This window comes from Pygocentrus nattereri, chromosome 16, assembly GCF_015220715.1.
Source record: "Pygocentrus nattereri isolate fPygNat1 chromosome 16, fPygNat1.pri, whole genome shotgun sequence".
In the NCBI taxonomy this organism is placed as follows: Eukaryota; Metazoa; Chordata; class Actinopteri; order Characiformes; family Serrasalmidae; genus Pygocentrus; species Pygocentrus nattereri.
The window spans coordinates 36,336,999-36,361,998 of NC_051226.1; the positions used below are offsets into that span (position 1 = coordinate 36,336,999).

General features: G+C 43.1%; 1 protein-coding gene across 1 annotated transcript in view; it reads right to left on the minus strand.

The window, feature by feature from the left end:
* The window catches only part of LOC108412025 (netrin-G2), a 124,515-nt gene that overhangs the window by 96,639 nt on the left and 2,876 nt on the right, over positions 1 to 25,000 (minus strand). Inside the window, exon 2 of the mRNA XM_017683874.2 lies at positions 22,051 to 22,748. Within this exon, the coding sequence (XP_017539363.1) occupies positions 22,051 to 22,281 (231 nt within the window). The 5' untranslated portion in view covers positions 22,282 to 22,748. The remainder of the gene's footprint in view (positions 1 to 22,050; positions 22,749 to 25,000) is intronic.

Sequence of the window (25,000 nt, forward strand, 5' to 3'; positions counted from 1 at the left end):
GCAACCCCACCCCAATATGGGTGGAGATATAGGTATAAACATTAATATTGTGATGTTTTGTCTTAGTCTATATATTTTCTCCACCTTCCTGTGATGAAATGTAAGGAGTACCTGGCTAATTTACACTAGGGGTGTGCGATATATATCGTCTACGATAATATCTTAATTGCCGCGTTAACGATGTGTAAGATGACGTTATCGAGTATGCTACAGACTGGGGGGGGGGGGGCCTCGGCTGCTGCGCGTGCGCATTGAGAGTGTCCATACTGTGCGCTAGCATAAATGCCTAATGCTAAACATGAGTGAAGACACTGCGCCAGCCTCGCGATCTACTGCCTTAGATTTAATTCCTAGGCGAGGATCATCTTCACTCGCGTGGAGATGGTTTGGAATTGAAAACACTGACATTGGTCAAAAGACACCAATTTGCAAACTTTGTAAGAAAGCGGTTGCCGTAAAAGCTCGACAACTAAGCTGTTCCATCATCTCCGAACAAACCACCACAAAGATTATGAGGAATATGAAAAGCTGCGGGAGCCCGCTGTCATAAAACCTGAAACAACTAATGTGTCTGGTAAAACACACACACAGCAATCATTAACGGAGGCATTTAATAAAAAAGTGCCTTACGACAAAAAAGGCAGCAGGTGGCAAGAGATAACAGACGTGGTCACATATTATATCGCAAAAGACATGGTGCCTATTCAAGTAGTTGAGCGAGATGGCTTTAAACAACTTTTAAACACTATAGATTCAAGATATAAACTGCCTGGCCGAAAATATTTCAGTCAAACCGCTTTGCCCAAACTGTATGAATCATGTCGCCAAACTCTGGCGCATAAACTAAAAGACGTCGCACATTTTTCCACCACGGCGGATTTATGGTCAAGCAGAACGTCTGAGCCATACCTCTCACTGACAGCGCATTTCATCGACGAATTTTGGCACCTGCAAAGCTACTGTTTGCAAACATCATACTTTCCTGAAGATCACACAGGAGAGTTAATTGCCCAAGGTCTGCAAGATGCGCTGGCATCTTGGTCGCTGCGAGAAGACCGCATGGTGTGCATGACGACAGACAGTGGGGCTAATGTTGTCAGTGCACTACGGATAAACAAATGGAAGAGGCTTCCATGTTTTGGACACAGACTACATATTGCTATTGGTGAGTAACTTTTATATAATGCAATTGAAGTTACACTTTGTTGCAGTAGTGTGTGCAAACGTGAAAATGTTATGTACATTGAGTAACATAAAGCAAAGCTGTTGTTCTATGCAAATAACAATATTTTAAATAGTACATGACATTTAAATATAATGTAATATATAATAGCTTGTAATGAATGTATGTATATATATATATATATAAAAGGCTTTAAACACATTTTTAAATAATGCAAAATATCGTCTATTATCGTTATCCACAAAATTACAGAAAATATCGAGATATCATTTTTTGGCAATATCGCACACCCCTAATTTACACACTTTTATGTTTTTGGATCACATTCAACAACAAATTTTATTATATTAATAGAAAAGGGTATTAAATACGGCAAGAATAGACACTTTTTGTGCAGGCTAACTTTGACAGCACTAGTAATTACAGCACTAGTACTAAAAGTCTGAGACAGCAAGTGAAACGGCTTTTAACTGAATTCCTTTTTTATTCATTTGAAGGTTTATCTTTACAAATTCTGTTGTTGGCGTATCGATTTGTGTGAAAAGTAGCCTTTGCAACTGGAACATGAATTTTAGATGTTATTTCCTCCTTTTGCACACGCTCGAGCTGGCAACGTGCTAAAGGCTGTGATGAGTAGATCAGACAGTGGAAGGAGCTTCAGTGGAAAAGGTGACTGAGTCTTACAGTGGTCATTTGTGTACATTTGAAGAGCGACCTCGGAATAGTCTTAAACACTTCTTCGTTTTACTGGTCGTAACGTTCCCTTTTTTTGCCCTTTTTTCAGGACGTTAAACCGTTCTGACGTTTATTTTCACATTCAAATGAAAAATATCGCAGATTTCCAAAGTGGTCTCAGATGTTTGGACCCCAATGAAAACTCTGAAGTCAAGAATTATTGTTTTCATTTTGCTCTACACTCAAAAAAAAGACTGTCCTTCAAAGGTTCTTTAGTAAATTAAATGGTTCTAGATAGAACCAAGCACACTCCAAGAACCCGATGCATGATTAAAGGATTTCTGCATCATGAAAGGGTTCTTCAGATGAATGAAGAATGTGCTGTAGATGGTTCTATACAGCACCAAAAAGGGTTCTTCTATTGCTACGACATCAACCTTTTTACAGTCGAAGAACCCTTTTTGGTGCTATATAAGAAGCCTATCCAAACAGGTTCTATAGAACCTTATACAACACATTTTTCATCAATCTAAAGAACCATTTCATGATGCAAAGCACACACACACGCGCACACAAGACACACACACACACACACACACACACACTCACTTCCTTCACCTATTAACCCCACATACTCACACTCTAGTTGGATTAACAGGGAAAATGTTAGACTGAGACCTCCACTGGAAATCTGCCAGGTAGTGCAGACAGTGGACTATGTGTGTGTGTGTGTGTGTGTGTGTGTTTAATCATGACTGTATATGTCTAAGTGTGTTAATCTACACCTCTTTTGGTTTTTTACATTTTGGTCTGTAAGCGTACGCCGTGTTTCTGATAACGTCTGTGTTATGCAGGATAAACAGAAGTAAAGCGAGAGTGTGTAATCCGTCCCCCACCCCTCCCTCGGTTAGCCTCCTGGCCCACATAGGATCACACACACACACACACACACACACACACACACATGCCGCGCTTGGCCAACTGTTTCGGCAGGTGGCCCACATCACTAAGCCCCTGAAGCAATTATCCTCATTGGAATCCCATTGCCGCAGCAACAATCGGCATGGCGCTGGAGCCCTGTCGCTGCATACGCATGGCAACCTGATAAATGGCCCCTCCCCAGGGTGTGTGTGTGTGTGTAAATGAGTGAGAGGGTCAGCAAAAACACCGATCACAGCGATCACCGATAACCACTGACTAGTCATGAAATCACTTACCTTTACACCTGATTTACTCTGTCTGTGTGTGTGTGTGTGTGTGTGTGTGTGTGTGTGTGTGTGTGTGTGTGTGTGTGTGTGTGTGTGTGTGTGAGAGAGTGAGAGAGAGAGAAACTTTAAAACATTAATTTAAAGTTAACTTAAGGAACTTAGGAAAAGTCATTTTGAACAAAGCACACTTAATTCTCAGTCACATGACACTGAAAACACTGAAAACAAACTTTTGGGACCATAATTTGTGTTTGAATTCTGCTGTCTGGTCCACTCGTACCAGCCCAACACACACTAACACACCACCACCACGTCAGTGTTACTGCAGTGCTGAGAATGATCCACCACCCAAACAGCACCTGCTCTGTGAGGGTCCATGGGGGTCCTGACCACTGAAGAACCGGGTAACAGAGTATCAGAGAAACAGATGGACTACAGTCTGTAACTGTAGAACTACAAAGTGCAGCTATACAGTAAGTGGAGCTGATAAAGTGGACAGTGAGCGTAAAAACAAGGAGGGGGTCAGAATATTATGCCTGATCTGTGTGTGTGTGTGTGTGTGTGTGTGTGTGTGTGTATATATAATATAAAAACAGCTGTGTTTTAGCGCAGGTGTGAATACTGATCATGCACAAAGAGCAGACAGGGAGAAATATGATCCTTGCACATCTGATTACAAGACCCAGAAAAAAGTTGTGCCTAAGAAAACATATTTGGAGCATCTAAAAGAGACCTCAAGCACAATGTCCTGCTCTAAATTAAAAACAGCGATGCCAATGCTTTTAGGTCCACTCTATATATAGTAATATTGAAATCCTTTAAGTCCCCTTCTTCTATACAGTAACGCAAAGGCTGAAGACTGTGATAAAAGCCCTGCATGCGAACTTTCATTATAAAGCTAATAACAAACTGGACTGGCAGTGTGAGTCAGTGGTCAGGAATAAATATATAATAATTTGGTATATTTTATGGATGGAGGGCACCTCATGGACCTATGTAGTAACAGGGGTGTCATAACACGCTAATATAAATTTTTTTCAATACGAAACATGATTTCCTGCTATAAAACATGCTCATATTTCTGGAGCTCTCCTGAACACAATGCATGACATTCCTGAATGTGAGAGCCACGAATGTGGAAAAAAGCAAGCAAAATCACTCTTGTATTCCTGCTGATAGGAAACACTTCAGTTTCCCAGTCACTCACAGTAATATGCGAGGAGACCGAGTGGTGACAGTGTGCCGATGTTGCTCAATGCGAGTATCAAATACTCACACTAATACCTCAAATCACACCACCCAAATGAGGCAGTCATAAGAGCCGAGAGCAAAGACGAAGCTGAAGTGAACTCCTTATTGGCTTTTCCGTTCCACCTTTATTGGAGCAGCTGCTACAGCCTCTATTTAAGGTGGAATGGAAAATTTGATCGATACGCTGACGCAATGCAGCTTCAGCCTATCCGCGATATACGCACACCTATCACCACCTCACAATAACTGAATTATATATAACTAAGCCGTGTGCTGTTAATGGAATAATGTTTGACTCTCGTGTTGATCGCATGGACCTCTGAGAAGTAAGAACCCACTTTTCTGTTTAAACTGAGGGGCGACTTGCGTTCTTAACTAGAACCGGGCTGGTCAGCTGGCTAAAAGAGCCAATGGCCTAAACATCTCCATCATTAACATCACAGGCTTGAATTAAAGGCCTTGATTTATGGTTTGATTAACTGAAAAACAGCAGTAGAAAAGTCTTAAAATGTTTCAGTCAGAAGTTGCATCAAACCCAGACTGAGCCCCGAACGGCTCCGTGCTCCCTAAACGGTGTTCTAGCTATGAAAGTGTAGAAATTCTGGCCTCGACAGACAAACAGTGCATCATTTATCGAGAGTGGATGTGTCTGAATCCCGAACGACTGTTTCTTAGCTGTGTTTTTCTCTGTTGGGCTGCAGGATCCAGTATTTAAACTCCAGCGTAGTGCACTATGTAGGGAGCAGGGAGCCGTTTGAGATTCAGCCCCAGTGTGAGAAGAGGCGCCGCTGGATTGGTGCTAAATATGACTCAAGCTGGGAATCTGGTGACCAAAAATACCTATAAAGTGAAAGTGTTTTTGATTTAAACAGTGCTGTGTTATCACGTTTGTGCTTATACAACAAAAAGTTTAAAAAGTTCGTGAAATGACCGCAATATACAGCGATGGGCGACCTAATGTTCTCCTCATTCAGCGGTCAGTGGTTGCTTGGCAACGATATCGCGCTCTAAAGGATCTACATCTCTTGGCAGAATACTTATGTTGACTATTATTAATTATAACATTATTTTCTGGAAAGTTGTGTCTTTTCATATTTTGTGTTGGGTGCTATTTTATAAATGCAACAAGCCACTTGAGGCTGTGCGTTACAGTGATTTTACCGTGGGAAGGGAGTTTTAGTAACTTATTGCTTTATTATGCCTTTTACCAAAACGACTCGTGTCACTTCTTCCTTCAACAAGCACTTGAGGCATTAGTGTGAATCAGGCGATTGTGTTATAGTTGAGTCAGACCTACATTAACATACTCAAAGCACATCCCCACTTCTTCATTCTATACTTCACTATGAAGGTGGTCAGGAATCGCTGCCCAGGACTGGCTCCATTTACTAATCGAGGTCTTGGGACATGTGGTCAGATCACAGTATTTTGAAAGCCTTGGTCATTACCCTGTTAGGAAGTGGCCTCTGTTGCCACCCCAAGATTATGAAACAGCTTAACTTTTTTATGAAGTTATGCTCCACATCAGCCCTTTTTAAAATTCAATACACTATTTATTCTCCAAGGTATTTGGGTCTTTCGAAGGCCATCCAGTCATTAGCTTGTCTTGTGGGATTTGTGTTTCATTCTCTTTTATTGTTTTACCAATTTATTCAATTTCTAATTTCTTTTCTGTTTTTCTGTTGCTTCTTATCTTTTGTCTTCTTCCTGTCATGGGAAACACAGTAGCACAGAGAAAGCTCAGATTCTGTTTGCTTGTATTTTGAAAACTTTTATGAATAATATTTGGGCCCTTGGGTGTTTTAACATGATGTGAAAAAAAGTTTGGACACCTCTGATATTAGGCCTGTACTCACCCCAGTTAACAGCTGGGTGACTTCGCCAGCTCTGATCGTGAGCAATGCAGAGAAGCGGGACAACAGCTTCTCTCAGCTGGAGTGACTGAAATGTATGTTAATCAAAGTTAACCTGGAACTATGGAACCCTTTTCAAAAAGGTTCTTAATAGAACCACATACAACACATTCTCCATCAATCTGAAGAGCCATTTCCCCTTCCAATCCAATTTGAGCGTTCGTGGTTCAGTAGAAAACCGTTGTCGTTACTAACGAACGCTTAAAGAAGCGTCCGAGTAGTTTTGGGTTGCATGTTTTTTTTCTGACCACCCGCAGAGACCCTAGCCAAGAAGAGCTCCTTCAGAAGCCGCTGGGTGATGGGCAGTGTTCGTTTTTCTCCTTAAAAGTTTGGATCGCTTTTGTTTTCACTTTGGTTTTCCTTCTCGTTCCCTGACAGATCTGGGATGAGCGAACAAACCCGAGCTTGCGACTAACTACCGGGAGACCGCGGCGTTTCAAACCTGACGGCAGTTTCGCGTCGGACGTGAACAGCCTCCCCGCCGCAGTGCTCGTTCTGACCCACATGGAGTTCAAACAGAAACCCGCACTGATAAATCCCTGCTAGTCAGATCACCTTTATTTATAGAACACATTGAAAGACCATCAGTCATTCAATCAGCCTTTATATAAACCCGCAGTGTTTCATGGGAGACCCTCTTGCAGTATAGCCGAGCTTTAGAAAAGAGGCTTGAGAAGAGTAATAAACATTAAAAATAAGGAAACTAAAGCACATGAACGCTAAGCAGCAAAAACACAAGAGGAAAGTTAAACTAGAAGGTAAAGATAAAGAAATACAATTAAATGTATGTTTATTTCTGTTTTTTTTGCTTTGTTATTATAACTGATATGTTAATGTCAGTGATCCAGCAGCGTATCTAACACGGCAGACCCATTCAGACGCTCGCTGTAAAGTCCAAGAGATGAGGCTCGTAGTTGTAATACAGGCGGCGTGGGTCAAATCCAAAATAGCAAAAAGGCAAAACAGGGCAAACATAAGCAGAAGGGCAATGATCAGAAATCTGGAAGAAAGGGTCCAATACACAGAGGGGCAACTTACATCACAATAGAAATGCTCAACAACATCACATACCGGAGAAGCAATACCTCACAACTACTCTACTCTACAGCCCGTCATATGATGGGAAACACAGGTGAGACAGATCAGTATTCCATAGGGTTGGAGCGATGAGGTTGAGCAGTCACATGGTCTCCCAAGGGATTCTGGGAAATGGAGTCCCTGTGCAAGTCGAGGCTGGAAGGATGCGTGACAGTATCTTGGTTAAACTCAGTAAACAAAGCTTGGAAAAAAAATATCAATACTAATACCAACAGGTCCAAAACACACACACACACACACACACACACACACACACACACACACACACACACACAAATAATAATAATAATAATAATAATAATAATAATAATAATAATAATAATAAAACAAAAAGCCTAAATCAAACCAGAATCAAATCAGCCCAACGGCTGTGGATAGAGACAAAAGTCTTCTTACCTGCTTAAGACAAATACCTGTGTAAGAGGAATAGAACATGTATAATGTATATAGTACGTTTACTTGCTAAAAATGATAATTTATTAGATCAACTGAAATTTCAGTTTTGTTCGACAATGTTCGTTACATATCAAACAAACGCAGCCACTGCATTCAGAACTCACTTCATGAAATGAGAAGAGCAGAAAAAACAGCCAAGTTGCTGTTTGACCTTAAACGGTTAACAGCTAATAATCAATCAAGATCTGTCCGTGGGCTGTATTTGCCCCTGGGTCCAGATTTTGGACACCATGGATTATCCAGTTCACTCTGCATTATTGACTGTACAGAGTTCTGCTACACTCTCAGAAATAAAGGTATGAAGCAGTGCCCCTCTTGTCACTGGGGTGGGACCCTCAAGGGTCCATCTCAGTACCTTTAGTCAGGTAACATAACTGAACCATAATCCACTGACATTATATTTTCTAAGCTGTATTGACTCCACACCCCGCCTCGCCTCCAGGCTTGTATTTTCAATGATGGACGAAACTTGAGTTAAAGTAGAGACCCCCAAGGTAAATATTACTCCAGTAAAAGTAGAAGTTCCTCCATTTAGAGTAAAAGTACTAAAGTATTTCCCTTCAAATGTACTTAAGTATAAAGTAAAAGTACTAAAAGAGTAATTCTGGCTCTGATCTGGTCCTGTTATCATTTTTATAACCAGACTGGCTTCATGAACTCATTTCAGGTGAAAGTCCTCCAGCGTCTCTCTTGGTAAACCAGTCTTTTAATAGAAGGTCATTAATTAGTGACGCTGACGTCTATTAAAATGATCAGAAGCACAAAACACTGAAGGTAAACAGTTTCCATCAGGGAGAACCGAGTGGCTCTGAAATCACTTTTTACACACAAGCAAAGTTTCAGTTTCAGATTTATTTACAACTTAGTTCCAAGTTTAAGTTGAATAAAAACTGGCTTTAAACTCAGGATCACAGATGAGCTCCTTTACTATGTTGATCTGTAGGCGTCTGTTCATAAACATAAACCAGCCCAAACTCATTTACTATAAAATGAAATGGTGTTTGTAGAAATTCAGAAAAAAGCCGCGTCAGTCTCGACTGCATATGTGGACATATTTCTATATTGAGCTCTATTTACACAAAGTTAGGTTAGTTCATCATTTATGTTGAACAGACTCTCCCAAAGTTTTACGCTGCTGCGCTGACGTTGAACCGCGTGCTGCACTGGGTCAGTATGACCAACAGGTCAAAACCAGCTCTAAACAAAGTGACCGCTGGGCCCTGATTGGTGCTCTGGCTTTGCGCTTCTTTCGTTTTGACATGTTACGTTTTTATACACACAGAAACCAAAAGGAACGACAGATTTCTCAAAATGTAGGAGGAAAAAGTCGGATATTAGACTCTGAAATGTAGTGGAGTGAAAGGAGAAAGTCGCCCAGAACGGAGAAACTTCAGTACAGATACACCAAAAAATACTTAATATTAATATATACGTTGTTTGTACCTTGATGAATGAAAAATGTCCCGGCACAGAACCTTTATTTCTAACACTGTACAGTAGGAAACTGGAATGGTGTGAGATCTGTTTGGCAGAGCCTTTAAAGGAAAGCAGAAATGTCTAAAAGGAATAGTTATGCAATGTATTATATTATTGAAACAAGATCCACAAACAAATCAACCGGAAATTATAAATGGTTGTTTGTCCAGGCATTTCTCAGAAGACTGGGGGCTTTAAAAATGATGTAAAACGCTTTTAGTTCTTCATATCGGTCATATATTTGTTTAAGAGACTGGCAGTTTTGTCTAGAAACCCTTATAATCTCAGGCTTATTACATACTAAAGTTTATTACTCACTAACTACTGGGACTTCAGTGCAAACTGGTTGAGCTATTATTTAGCTACAGAAGCGCGTAATAAAACTTCGGGCCTGCTGCAAATTATTTGCAAGACTTTAGTGTTTAATATTGGAGCTTTTCACTCATGTTAATGCTGTAGTGTTTAGTATTATGGTTGAAATGACCGTACGGTGTTTTTAATGTGCACTTTTGGGTTGTTTTCACAGTTTTTTTGGCTGTAAACTAGAATCTGGCAACCCTGGCCTAGATATGGTTAAGTGAAATCAGTGGGAGACTCTCTGCCTCCTGTCTCGCCCTCACATCTGTGTCTGTCTCTCTCTCTCTGTGGATCCTGTGTGCTCTTCTTTCTCCTCCTCTCCTCTTCTCTCTCTTACCATTCTGCCTGCGGGGAATTTCAGAGCTGATTTGTCAAAAACTGCTTATTCAAAACACTATCAGTCAATTCACACCCTGACATCACTCCGCAGACGAGGTGCACTGACGACGCGATTTCAGCACAAATCTTCAGTGTTGATTCTCAGTATGAATGCTGATTTAACCCAGAAGCCCAGAGACACCTCTCTCTCTCTCTCTCTCTCTCTCTCTCTCTCTCTCTCTCTCTCTCTCTCCTCCTCTCTCTCTCTCTCTCTCTCTCTCTCTCTCTCTCTCTCTCTCTCTCTCTCTCTCTCTCTCCTCCTCTCTCTCTCTCTCTCTCCTCCTCTCTCTCTCTCTCCTCCTCTCTCTCTCTCTCTCTCCTCCTCTCTCTCTCTCTATCTCTCTCTCTCTCTCTCCTCCTCTTTCTCTCTCCTCCTCTCTCTCTCTCTCTCTCTCTGTGTTTCTCCTTGTCCCTGTCTCTCTCTCTCCCTCTCTCTCTCCCTCTCTCTCTCTCTCTCTCTCTCTCTCTCTCCTCCTCTTTCTCTCTCCTCCTCTCTCTCTCTGTCTTTCTCACTCTTCCCCTCCTCCTCTCTCTCCTCCTCTCTCTCTCTCTCTCTCTCCCCCCCCCCCTCCTCTCTCTCTCTGTCTTTCTCCCTCCTCCTCTCTCTCTCTCTCCTCTCTCTCTCTCTCTCTCTCCTCTCTCTCTCTCTCTCTCTCTTTCTCTCTCTCTCTCCCAATCTTTGCCCCCCCCTCTCTCTTTCTCTCTCACTCTCCCACTCTCTCCCCCTCTTTGTCCCCCCCCTCTCTCTCTTTCTCTCCCTTTCACTCTCTCTATCTCTCTCTCTCTCTCCCCTTCTCTCTCTCATTCTCTCTCTGATGTTCAAACTGTACTTCCTAATTCTCTCCTCTTTCCCTTCTCTCCTTCCTTCTTCCCATCTCCTCCCCCTGTATTCACTCTCTCTCTCTCTCTGTCTGTCTCTCTCTCTTTCTCTCTCTTTCACTCTCTCTATCTCTCTCTCTCTCCCCTTCTCGCTCTCCCCTTCTCTCTCTCTCTTTCTCTCTCTCTCACTGTTGTTGAAACTGTACTTCCTAATTCTCTCCTCTTTCCCTTCTCTCCTTCCTTCTTCCCATCTCCTCCCCCTGTATTCACTCTCTCTCACTCTCTCTCTCTCTCTCCTCTCTCACTCTCCCTCAGCTATTTTTAGCATTGGCTCATTTGTGCCTCTAAAACAGGCGGCTCTGTGGTGGAGCAAACACACACACACACACACACACACACACACACACACACACACACAAACATATGCTCTCACATGCAGTTTTGAATATGCGCCAGTCAAATGTTTCTGCTGAACTGAGCGCACATGCATGAAACACGCGTGTGAGCTTGTGCTGGAGTTGGTTTTTTCCCCTCTGCTTTACGCTTAGCTAGTGATTCGCCATCATTACCGAAGCCAAACTCTCACACGCACACTTCAAACACGCAATGTACGCCCGGAGAGCTTTGCCAGCTCGTGAAAATGCACACCGACACCAACACCAGCATGAACACTGAGACTGTCACAAAAAATGTAAAAAATAAAATAAAAACGGCCGGCCAGCTGAGCGGCGCACCTGGCCAGCTCCCTTAGGGTTTCAAAATCTGACCTCTGGCCCCCTCTGGCCCACCACACCTCACATTAAAACTGGGCATGACTGATAGCAATTACTGTAGCCGGCTGCAATTATTAACACAGTTATTACACACATGCATACTCATCACGCCTCTTAACCCTTCAAAGATTTTCCCTCCGTAACATAACAAGCCGCTTTGCACTGAAGTCCCTGTAGTTACTGAATAACAATGATAAGTATAGAAAGAGCCTGAAACTTTAAGGGTTTAAATTCTGAGTGGTGCACAACTTTAGAGGCTGTACACAACGAAGGAAAAAGACAATTAAATCACTGATCGAAATGGTGTATATAGCAATTGATCATCAGCTGAAATGTCATCACCCTGACAGACATTTCTGCCATAAACTGTCAAAAAATCAGTCGCAATGCTCAAAAATACAGCAAAACGACAGATGTAGAAAGGAAAGGACTCTAGTTTTGAAATGATAAATTCCCCCAACAACGCAGAAGTGTAAACATAAAACTGAAAAACAATGCACTGAGTGACTAAACATTCTCTGAGGTCAAGTATGCCGGATTTTGTGACTTTGTCACCTCAAGTTTTAGTTATTTTTCTTTAATACATTGCAGTTTTCATATTTAGGAAGTTTATTCCAAAGCATAACTAAAATACCAAACTAATACTATAAGTGTGCCCAGAGGTGGGCTGGAGTCCCTGCCCCTTTACCCTCAGACTGTACGAGTGCTCCTACATGTGTATTGTTATTGCTTTTTTTGGCCGTTCTTCAATATCGGTTTCAGCAAGATCACCATCTAGAAAATCGTCACATTGCATAATGATGATAACTGATAACTCCTAAAGAAAGTTGTTGTTATGGCAAAATGAGATTTTATGCGTCCAGGATTTCATAGCAATCAGGGTTCAAATCCTTGTTTGGGCAGTAAAGCTAGTATTTTTGCTGCTGCTGATGTTTTTAAACACTCACTGTGTCCACTCTCTGTCCACTTTATTAAACACTCGTACCTTGCTGGTCCACCTTGTAGATTCAGAGATGATGGCTCATCTGCTGCTGCATAGTTTGTGTCGGTCATCCTCTAGTCCTTCATCAGTGGTCACAGGGCGCTGGATATTTGTGTGCTTTCAATCCAGCAGCGATACGGAAGTGTTTAAAAGCTCCAGCAGCACTGCTGTGTTTGATCCACTCACACCAGCGCAACACACACTAACACACCACCACCACATCAGTGTCACTGCTGAGAATGATCCACCACCCAAACAGTACCTGCTCTGTGAGGGTCCTGACTATTGAAGAAGAGGGTAAGAAAGTATCAGAGAAACAGATGGACTACGGTCTGTAACTGTAGAACCTCAAAGCGCTCCTGTATGGTCAGTAGAGCTGATAAAATGGCCAGTGGGTGTAGAATATTTAGTGCATGTAGTGGTTTTAATGTTATGGCTGATCAGTGTGTGCTCACTCAGAGCTGCACCGAATACAGTTACCAGCTAAATACAGTCACCTGCTGGGATTCAAGTTCAGATCCCAACTCTGCCAGAGCCATCTGCGGCCAGGATTCCAGGAAAGAATAACCCCTACTGCCCTAGGGGTGCAAAGTTGGCTTAGTTCCTCTTTCCTGTCCATCCTACAGCATTGCTGGCTAATCATGGGCATCTGCCTGCTTTCAGAAAACCGGGCGGTCAGCGCTCACCTCTGAACACGCTCAGCTGCCCTATGAGGCTGCAGGAGCCGCAGATCAAAAAGAGTTTGTGGCTTCAAGTGTCTCAGAGGAAGCTTGTGTTGGCTTTTAAGCTTCCAGATTGGCTGGTGCTGTATAAAAGGGTAGGTTCAGACAGCGGGGGGAGCCGGCTGCGACGAAAGTTGGGGGGAGGTAATTGGGCAAAAATATAAACAAACAAATCCAGGCAAAAATCCACACAATCTTACTGACTAACAGCGTTGCGCTGCTGCTGCTGGAGGATTACGTCATGTGTTCAAAGCTGGCCGGCAGCAGAGAGAGAAACTCGCAGCATGGTCCGAGCGTCTGGCCAGCGTCCACATCGTTACTCCACACACTACACACGTTTTTGACTTTCTCTCTCTATTATTCTCCTCCTCTCATCTCTTCCTTTGTTACTGTTTTGCTCCCTCTTGTCACAGTTAGTCGCTCCATCTTCCTGAATCTTACACTTTTCGGTCCCCGGCAGAACCCCAGGAGTGAAGCTGACTAACACAGAGCGCATACGCTGACGGCCCACCTTTCCCTTCATATGGGATGAGGAGGCAGCAAAGCACTCCAGGAATTACTGAAAATGTTCAGCTCGTTTTAACTTGACAAATGTCACGAGGCACAACCGACAACCAAGGACTCTTATTCTGATCTGCTTTTAAGAAAGAGTGGTCAGGGTCTTGCACCATAAAGAAGACCTCAGGCATCATTCGTGGTGCAATGCCAAAGTGTGCAGCCTTTTTGAGTTAGGCCTGCTCAGTTTAGCAGGTGGTGCTACCACAGAAACGAAACCGTGCGTTATTATTAAATACATGTTTTCAGTGGCCATAATAATGAATAAATTAGTGGCGTAACCGTCTAATGCTGCATTCACACCAGCAGTAACACGACAAGACACGAGGTCGTTCATTTTCAATGACAGCTGCAATTTCTGGCAACAGGAGGTGCCACAAACCCTGGCGATGCAAAGTGGGCGGAGTCAGTGATGCGACAAAGTTGAGCAGAGAACTTTATGCAAATAAGGAGCAAAGCGACGTGGCGATTACCAATAGGAATTGAACACTGAGCAGCGTAGTAGGCGCTTTGTCTCCACCACTCTGAAATGGTTCGCTCCTTTTTTGGGTCCTAGTGCAGCGCAGCAGACTGCACAAACACAGGGATTAAACACAAATAAGCACACAAGCGATTTCTCACCAGGATTGTTATATGTAGTGGAAGTGCATCTGATCTGTTTTTAGCATCAATGAAACCATGGCAACCAATGTTGGAGTAAAAAACACCCCACAGGCGATGAGCAACCAGTCCAAGAGTTGGAAACAAAATATCAACACATTTATGCATTATTTTTGAATACATTTCTAAAATGACCTTTCTGATATCCCTTATTTGGCTTTGACTCTAAAAAGGAATGACAGGAAGGACACATAGAGGGACATAAAGATGGAAAAGGAGTGGTGTAGAGCAAGAGACGGGCCTATCTTTCGGTTGAAAACCACTGATTCCGTCCTATCCGTCCTATATGAGTTAGACAAACTCCTCCCCAAACACCTCCAAAACCAAACACCTCCTCTGGGTCTGCATCCAAGAAGATCAGCAGAGTGAAAAGAACTCCCACAACGTTGACTCGACTGTTCGTTTCAGTCCACGTTTCAGTGAGTAGATTTCACGAAGGGATGAAGGGATTAGGAGCAAAGAGGGCGATGTCCCGTGACCTGCCTCTCTGTCTGTCTTTGTTTCCCTTTGTTGCTTTTCTGCAATGGAGAGATGAAAGATAGAAAGGATGAAGGGATTTAGGGATGGAGAGACGGCTTGATAAAGGGATAGAGCGACAGAGGCACAGTCTAGTACGGTCTAGTCTGAAACGCCGTTAGTGGAGCAAATTTTATCCATATATTATGATGCATCCAACTGAAGGTGACAATACAATCTATTATAATTGATTCGAGTAATTCAGTAATGGGCCATTAAAAAAGCAAACAGCTTTATGTTGGCCTGTCATAGTGATTATATAATCACCTAATTGCAATTACTTTAGCTAATCGCATTTATTTACCGCAGCTGCTAGAATTCACAATCACATTTGTTTACGTTGAAACAAACAGACCCGATGAGCGAGTTTCCATCAGTTGAGTTGAGACGAGTCAATGAAAATAAACTGAGCGAGAAAACGTGACGGCCCAACCTGTACCCATGACTTTGAGACCCAGCCCAACCAGCCTGGTGCTGCAGATATGGTCTTACAGTGCTCTGGCTGCACACTTGAGTACTTTGAACAGAAAACCAACTAAAGACCTCGACAGGCTTGTCTAAAGCTGAGCCTCCGCCGCAGTGACACTAACTCAACTGCTGTGAGGCAGCCCTCTGACTTGTTTCTGGAGAGAGGCTGCTGTGGAACAGCTGCATTCATGGTTACCATGATGCTGAAGAGAGGATGTGCCGGTCATTCTGCTGTCACAAGCTCTAGGCTGTACGTGACCAGTGTGCTTTTCATCTGACACGATGTCCAGTTCGTAATGCTTCCACGACGAAGACGTCACTGCCATGTTCAGAGCTTTAAACAGTTCCCTTTAGCAAGCTTTCTTTGTATTTCAACTATGGCCAACAGTTAGTAAGACCGGCTTGAGACCCTTCGTCTTAGACACCACCGTGTCAAACACAAGGCCTGCGGGCGAAGTGAGGCTCGAGGAACAGTCCAATCTGGCGCATGAAATTATTTGACTTTTCGCCATGTCATGCACTCTGGCCCCAACAACAAACTACGGGACTTAGTTCACAAAAAGATGTCAGGGGTGTAGTTCAAGTAAAAACACAGTCCAAGTATAAAAAACAACCTCCTGTGTATAAAAATATATACATACTACGTATCGCTGTGGTCAGAACAAAACCCCGTTTTTGACACAATCTGAAAAAACCTGTTAGCCTTTATATTGTGTGTAAATTTCATGATAAAAGGTCCAAAAGACCCAAAATGACTTGGAAAGGCGTCTGGTTACATTGACTTACATTAAAAGTAAAACAGGCTTTTTCCTTCTGCTGTAAAGTTACCATTTTGGAGATATGAGGTTTTCTTCCGACAACAGCGACATATATACACACACACACATACACACACACACACACACACACACACACACACATATATATATATATATATATATATATATGGATAAATCGCTGCTGTCAGAACAAAATCTCCATTTTTGTAATTTTTTAGATTTTGACATAATCTAAAAATACCTGTTGGCTATTTTGTGTAAATTTCATGATGAATGGATCAACAGAAACGGCCCAACATTGGAAACCATTCTGGTTCCATTTACATTAAAAGTAAAGCACATTTTCTCCTTCTCCTGTAAAGTTACCAGATATTTTAGAGATATCTTGGATATATTTTGGAGTTTTCTTCCGACAGCACTGAAATGTAACTGCAGGTATTCAATAAATTGACTTAAATCCACTTTAGGATTGCACTTTGATAGATGCATACAATGAACAAAAAGGTCAATTAAATCGCGGACCACAATTATTCGCCAACATCTTGACTGTGACAGGCCGGGCTTGCTGTATTGTTTTCGTTGTAAACAATATTCCACATTTGTGTACTGGGTGTAATTTTGCAAAAACTGAATTGAACTGTGTTGAAGTTTGAAATTTCATAATGCACTGAATCTCTCCCTAAAGAACCGTATTCATAGTGAAATATTTGTGACGTCTGAGATTTAGACCCCTCCTGCCTGTCCAACACCAGCTACTGAGACTTTAGGTATGAACTGATGAACGAATGAAGGGATGAATGGATGGACTGGGAGATGGTCTGGAGTGAGGGAGGGCTCCTGTAGAGTCCTGGGTGGGCTAATCTGCTGACTCTGACCTGCCTGTCTGTCTTACTCTCGTCCAGAGTGCTGTAGAAAAGGCTCGGGAGCAGAGCAGACGCCCCATGTACCGGGCCATTAAGGACCCCATCAATATTTCAGAGCTCCGCAAGACCCGAGGAACATTCTAGAGCCCAGTCCATTAGCGGCCTGCTCCGTCAATACGGAACGCTATAGCGTGTGTGTGTGTGTGTGTGTGTGTGTTTGGGTGCTTTTGCTTGCTGGGGTTTTGTTTTTCCATAATGGGTTGAAATAAATGTCTTAAGCATTTCAGATTTCAGTGAGCAAGTTTTGTTTTTCGTAGCGTTATGAAAAGAGCACTGAGCTACTGAAGAAGGTCCACTGGAGTGTGTATGTAACTCTATGTCTGTGTGTGTGTGTGTGTGTGTGTGAGAGAGAGAGCAAAGCTTTTTCCCTGAATCAGCTTTTCCAGTAGTTTTAAACATATCATTAGCACTAAGTATCTGTGAGCTGTGTCCATTTTCAGCTTTTTACTGAGTGTGTGTGTGTGTGAGAGTGAGTGTGTGTGTGTGTGTGTGTGTGTGTGTGTGTGTGTGTGTGTGTGTGTGTGTGTGTGTGTGTGTGTGAGTGTGTGCTGTACATGCATTCGTGCACGCATAAGACTCTCTGGATAATTTGATCTTGAGAGTAATTAGAGCCGTATTACTTCTTTCCCCACAACACAAATATTTGTTTAACTCCTTTAAAATCACAGCCTCATTATGACATCATTACATCTTTAATATTCAAGCTTAGTATTCAGTAAATATGTGGACTACAATGTGAACAGAGTATTCAAGCTATTAATGTGTGCAATACAAGTTTAACAGGACCCCCAGTAGCAGTTAAATTTCTCAGCAATTGTGTTATATTAGCTACTAATCCAGTTGGATTATGGCCCAATTTTAGGGGTGGGCGATGTGGTAAAATATCATATCACAGTACTTATACGTTATATTTTCATAATACATGATATCGGCTCAAAATGACTTGTAAAAATGTCTGGTTCCATTGCCTTACATTAAAGGTAAAGTATGTTTTTTCCTTCTCCTGCAAAGTTACCATTTTGGTAGCCATAAACTGCCATCAAAAACTCTGAGTACAGCGTTTCTTATTAGGGATGCACTGATATCATTGTTTTCAGACCGAGTATGAGTGTAAGTACTTGCCATACTGTTTAACCTACACTTTTAAAAAGATGGTTCTTCAAGGGTTCTTTTGTAAAGAAAATGGTTCCATATAGAATCCTGAACACTCAAAGAAGCCTTTGCATGATTATAGGGTTCTTTGCATCGCGAAAGTGTTCTTCGAAATTTACATCTTTAGGCTGGTTGAGCTGTAGTTCAAGTTCAGATACTCTATGACTTTAGAAATGTTGTTCTTTAATGACTTGCAATATATATTCATATATATATATATATATATATATATATATATATACCGTCTGCACCGTCTGACCAACAATAATCAACAAGGCTGTCTCACTCAGAATAACATGCTGAGCACCCGAGTACTGAGCAAACACACTGGAAAACTGAGCTGCAGCAGCTTTGCTAGCTTGTGTCACACTGTGCACTGAAACTAAAACCAGGCAGTGATGTACATTAGCAGGATGATAGTTTCTTTACAGCTTATTTGACAGACATTTTTTTAAAAACCACTGTATTCACATTTATACCTCACAATTACATTCAGCCTGTCACACATTCTGCTAGGCCTCAGCGGGACACTCTCCAGAATTCACCAGGGGATCTAGTGGCGGAGGTACTTCCCTCACACCTGGCATCAGACTCGAACTCCAATACCCAGACTTCAGTAGGAAGTCACATGACTCCTGACCCGTTCTTGTGCTCCTATCAGCGCTCACATTCACCCGAATACTAATGTGTTTCAGGCGTGTCTATGTCATATGACTAAGATAGGCTAGTATATAAGCCCGGGCTTTAGCCAGTTTGACCTTCGAGGTTTTGCTTTCCTTGTGAAACAACTGAGCGTTATTTCCTGGTGTTTATTTTGTTTTTTGACCGGCGGTCAGATGGTTTTAGGTGATATCGGTGGTTGTAATTTTAAATATATTCATGCAAGAGAGTTACATGCAAGCCATTGCAAAGAAAAACAGAATCCACCGAAAACACTATTTTACCATTACCAAGACTCTGGAGACGTGTAGGATCACGGGTGGTTTTAAACAGCACGTAAAATGGATACATTTGTGTTGGATTACCACTGTAAACAATGCTTAGTAGGCAAGTTCATCTACAAAGCACTCTAAACACCTTTGTTTACATCTCTGTCGCTGAATTTTGCAGAAAATGTTGAAAAATCTTTAGATTTCACCTTTAATGAAACCAGATATGTGGTCTGAGCTGTCGCTCAGGAAACTTCATGCCGTGAGACTCAGGCTGAGTTTGTGTTATCTAATGATAAAATGTTACATTTTAAAGCATTTATGATTACATCATGGTTGAAATAATCCTTAAACCAATCCTCCGTCTCTCTGTGTGTGCGAGCCATCTAAACGCGCGCCCTTCTGCCCTTGAGAATAAACTCTCCTACTGCGCGCCCCATGTCCTTCCTGGGTAAACAACACCTCAGCATGCGAACTCTAGAGCCCCCACTGAGCCCTCGCTCTCTGCTGACCTTAGCCACTTTTTCCTTTTATTTTTCCTTTTTTATCTTTGTTGGTCGCCTGTCAATTCACCTGTATGCATATTACTATGTAACATCTACAAATAAAAAAACACTAATACACTAATACAAAATACATTACTCACATACACCCACACCCCCTACTGCAAGACATGCCCCTATAAGGCACGCCCCAGTACACCCACACCCACTACTGCAAGACATCTCCCTATAAGGCACGCCCCAGTACACCCACACCTACTACTGCAAGACATGCCCCTATAAGGTACGCCCCAGTACACCCACACCCACTACTGCAAGACATCTCCCTATAAGGTACGCCCCAGTACACCCACACCCACTACTGCAAGACATCTCCCTATAAGGCATGCCATGCCCCAGTACACCCACACCTACTACTGCAAGACATGCCCCTATAAGGCACGCCCCAGTACAACCACACCCACTACTGCAAGACATGCCACTATAAGGTACGCCCTAGTACACCCACACCCACTACTGCAAGACATCTCCTTATAAGGCATGCCATGCCCCAGTACACCCATACCTACTACTGCAAGACATGCCCCTATAAGGTACGCCCCAGTACACCCACACCCATTACTGCAAGACATGCCCCTATAAGGCACGCCCCAGTACACCCATACCTACTACTGCAAGACATCTCCCTATAAGACACGCCCCAGTACACCCACACCCACTACTGCAAGACATCTCCCTATAAGGTACGCCCCAGTACACCCACACCCACTACTGCAAGACATCTCCCTATAAGGCACGCCCCAGTACACCCACACCTACTACTGCAAGACATGCCCCTATAAGGTACGCCCCAGTACACCCACACCCACTACTGCAAGACATCTCCCTATAAGGCACGCCCCAGTACACCCACACCCACTACTGCAAGACATCTCCCTATAAGGCACGCCCCAGTACACCCACACCTACTACTGCAAGACATGCCCCTATAAGGTACGCTCCAGTACACCCACACCCACTACTGCAAGACATCTCCCTATAAGGCATGCCATGCCCCAGTACACCCACACCTACTACTGCAAGACGTGCCCCTATGAGGCACGCCCCAGTACACCCACACCCACTACTGCAAGACATGCCCCTATAAGGCACGCCCCAGTACACCCACACCCAGTACTGCAAGACATCTCCCTATAAGGCACGCCCCAGTACACCCACACCTACTATTGTAAGACATGCCCCTACAAGGCACGCCCCAGTACACCCACTACTGGAAGACATGCCACTATAAGGTATGCTCCAGTACATCCCACCTACTACTGCAAGACGTGCCCCTATGAGGCACGCCCCAGTACACCCACACCCACTACTGCAAGACGTGCCCGTATGAGGTACACCCCAATACACCCACACCCACTACTGCAAGACATGCACCTATAAGGCACGCCCCAATACACCCACTACTGGAAGACATGTCCCTAAACGAAACACACCCAAAATTGCTATACATGCAAATACATAACTTCTAAAACAAAAGCATGTCCCAACAGAAGACATGGCCAGTGGGCACATCCTGAAACAGGCATGTCTTGTAGCAGGGGCGTCTTGTAGTGGAAGGGTCCTGTAGTGGAAATGTCTTTTAATGGGGGTTTCTTTATTTTGGAGAATCTCGTAGCGGGAGTATCTTGTAGTGGAAGGGTCTTGTAGTAGGTGTGTTCTGTAGCAGAAGTGTCTAGTAGTGAGTGCCTCTTGTAGTAAGTGTGTCTTTTGTTGGGAATGTCTCATAGTGTGAGTGTCCTCTAGTGGGTGTGTCTTGTGGGAGCATCTCGGAGTGGAAGGGTCCTGTGGTGGGTGCCTCTTGTAGTGGGTGCATATTGTAGTGAAAGCGTCCTGTAGTGGGTGCCTCTTGTAGTGGAAGTGTCTCATAGTGTGAGTGTCTTTTAGTGGCTACGCATTGAAGTGGACGCGTCTTGTAGTGGGACAGTCCTAGAGTGGAAGAGTCTTGTAATGGAGGTGTCCTGGAGTGGAAATGTCTTGTAGTAGGTGTTTCTTTGATTGTGTCTTATGGTGGGAGGGTCTCGTAGTGGAAGTGTCCTATAGTGGGTGTCTTGTAGGCATGTAAAATTACAGCTATATTGAATCAAAGTAATCCAAGAAGTTGGGACAGTTACCCAATAATATACTTAAAGCAGAAGTAATGAAGTAATACAAACTCCAGAACTCACAGCTGCTCGTTTAGCCTTTGCAGAAGGAACCTTAAGTGACCGAACTCACCAGTGTGCAGAATCTCTCTGGCGGGTTCCCACACGTGATGCCTGGCGGCTCCACCCGGATTCGCATGTAGTCCTTCATGGTCTGCGCCTTGGGCTGGCAGGCGTACTGCTCCCACACGGCGCCGTCGTCCGTGCTCACAAGCGACCGGCACTGGTCGTACTGGCCCTGGGTCAGCGCCGGCGCATGCAGCAGCAGCAGCAGCGGAGAGAGGAGCACGACCTGCACCAGCATGACAGGCGCGCAGGAAATGGGAGGGGAAGGAGGGGGTCCACCGGAAATTCAGAAAGAGGGGACGTTAACATGGAACAGCGGTCAAGTGGAAATGTCCGGTAACTTTCCCGTGATCATCCTGCACGTGTCCCTCAATGTGCACAGGTCAGAGCTTTGTTTTTATTTTTAGTTCTAGATATTATCATGCGCTGAGAGTTTCAAGGTCTGCGTATACAGTTTTGGGGTGTCTGGCCGAGTCTGCTGAGTTTATTTTTTGCTATCCAGCCGACTGTTGACCTGATGTGAGCATGTCAGTGGGTCATCCATGAGCTCCCTCAGAATGTGCTCCGCCACTGCTGCGTACATCAGTCCGTCGATCCTCGGCCAGCATTTCTTCTCCCTCATCAGGACAGGGGAGGTGTCCAATGGCATGCGAGCGAGGTAACATTCAATCGCAGTCTTCCCAAATTTGCGCCACACCAACAGACCTGAAATGAAAGAGTTAACAATAACAGTTTTAAAGTGCTTTAAAAAAAATAAATGCCATGCTGGGACAAACTGTTATTTTACAAATCTCACTAAAAGTATCTATTTTAAGTATATTTTAGTGGATTTGCTGATCGCTCCTGGCAGAGAACTGCATCCACCCTCCTCTGGTCAACTGATAATCCTGCTAAGGGCTGAACAATTTGGACAAGATTATCTGATTGTGATTTTTCTGACCAATATTGTGACTGATATTATAGAAATTTAGGTACAGGCCTGTTTACTGGCCAAGATGACCAGCACATCCATCTTTTCTGGCTTGACTCTTGAAGGCTGGACATATAGAGTTCCAGGTGGCCAGTTGGTAGTGACTGTCTTGTCCTCTGCACAGCACATTGATGTCTGGCTACTAATGATTGGTCTGACTATCATGCAGGCAGTTCACAGGCTCTGTGTTATTAAGGTAAATTTCCCCATATATGACTTGTTAATGCAAGACTCTTAATAAGTTAGGCTGTAATAACAATTGCAATTTTGATATTTAAAAAATGACAGCTTTTCCGACCCTCGCCCTGCTGCACTAATGTTCCTTTCACAACTACTGCTACTTACACAAATACTGAATGTCCTGAAAAGGACATGTTTCTTGAAATAAAAACAAATCCAATGCTAAAAAATCTCTTATAGGAAAATTTCTTTTAGAGGTGGACGTCTGGTTCCTATCACCACAACTGTGAACAGTTTTGACTCTAAAGACTCTCTGGAACGGAGCGTTTCACACCAAACCACTCGAAATGATTTAGTTTATATCTTAACCATTTAATTCTGTAGAAATTTTGGAAAATAGGTGGAGTTCCCCTTCACACATTCCTTCATTTCTTTGTGGATTGATGAATAACAGGGTCGAAAGTGACAGGACTGAGACTTTTTTATAGCAAGAAATGACACAAAACATGGTTAACTTGCAGCCTTGCTAATAGAACGAGGACATTTTAATAATTTACATAAAATGTTCCATAAAAGCTTTCGAATCGAGCTCATCACATAACACGCACACACACACACACACACACACACACACACACACACACACACACACACACACACACACACACTTTCTGAAACCGCTTATCCTTCTGGGATAATATCTGGGATATCCTCCTCACGTGGGGAGCTGGAGCCAATCCCAGCAGGGACTGGGCTGAAGGCAGATGTGTGAACGTATATGTCTCTCTGCGATGGACTGACGACCTGTCCATTACAGACAGACATATACATTGACACACCCACACACTATTTAGTGTCTCCTATTGGTTTGACTGCATGTCTTCAGACTGTGGGAGGAAACCCACACAGACATGGGGAGAACATACTTTCTGGACCCTGGTTGGCCCAAGCTGGGCAGAAAAGACCCTGGCTGGCCCAAGCTGGGCAGAAAGGACCCTGGTTGGCAAAAGCTGGGCAGAAAAGACCCTGGTTGGCCCAAGCTGGGCAGAAAGGACCCTGGTTGGCAAAAGCTGGGCAGAAAAGACCCTGGTTGCTGGTGAGGCTACAGCACTACCCACTGCCACCTAACAATAACAACAACAGCAACAACAACAACAACAACAAAAATAATAATAATTATAACAATTATATTTACAACAACAACTGCTGCTCAGTTATGGAAAGCAGGACAGCTCAAAATTAGCCGGCTATTGTTGCTTATCACATTAATTTCTTTCAACAGTTGGATACATGCACATGTTGTACCTTAACAGTGCTGTCTGGCTGGCTTTACAACCATTAGACTCATATGACAGTCTAAATGAATGACTTCTAAGGCCTGAGTATATGAAATATTAATGATGTACGATATGAAAAAATATAACATTGTGATATTTTCACAATGTCTATATATACATTTTTGACATTTGATCAGCCCAGAACCAGCAGTGCTACATTTTTAAAAATACTGTCAAAAACTGAAAATACTGTGATTTTTACTGAATATTTGTCAAACCGTTTTTGCACTAAATCCAGTTAAACAGGACTAATTTTGCTCTATTTATAGGTATATTACAAATACTGGTGGTATGCAGGATATATTCAGAAAAGCACTGTATTGTGTTATAAACAATTTATCATGTTAATGATATCGTCATATTGCCCTACAACATCGTTTGACCTTGATGAAAAAACAGTATACGTCAGTATGCATTCCATGCTGGTCTAAGTTGGTTCTTGCTGGTTTATGCTGGTCTGGTGCTGGTTT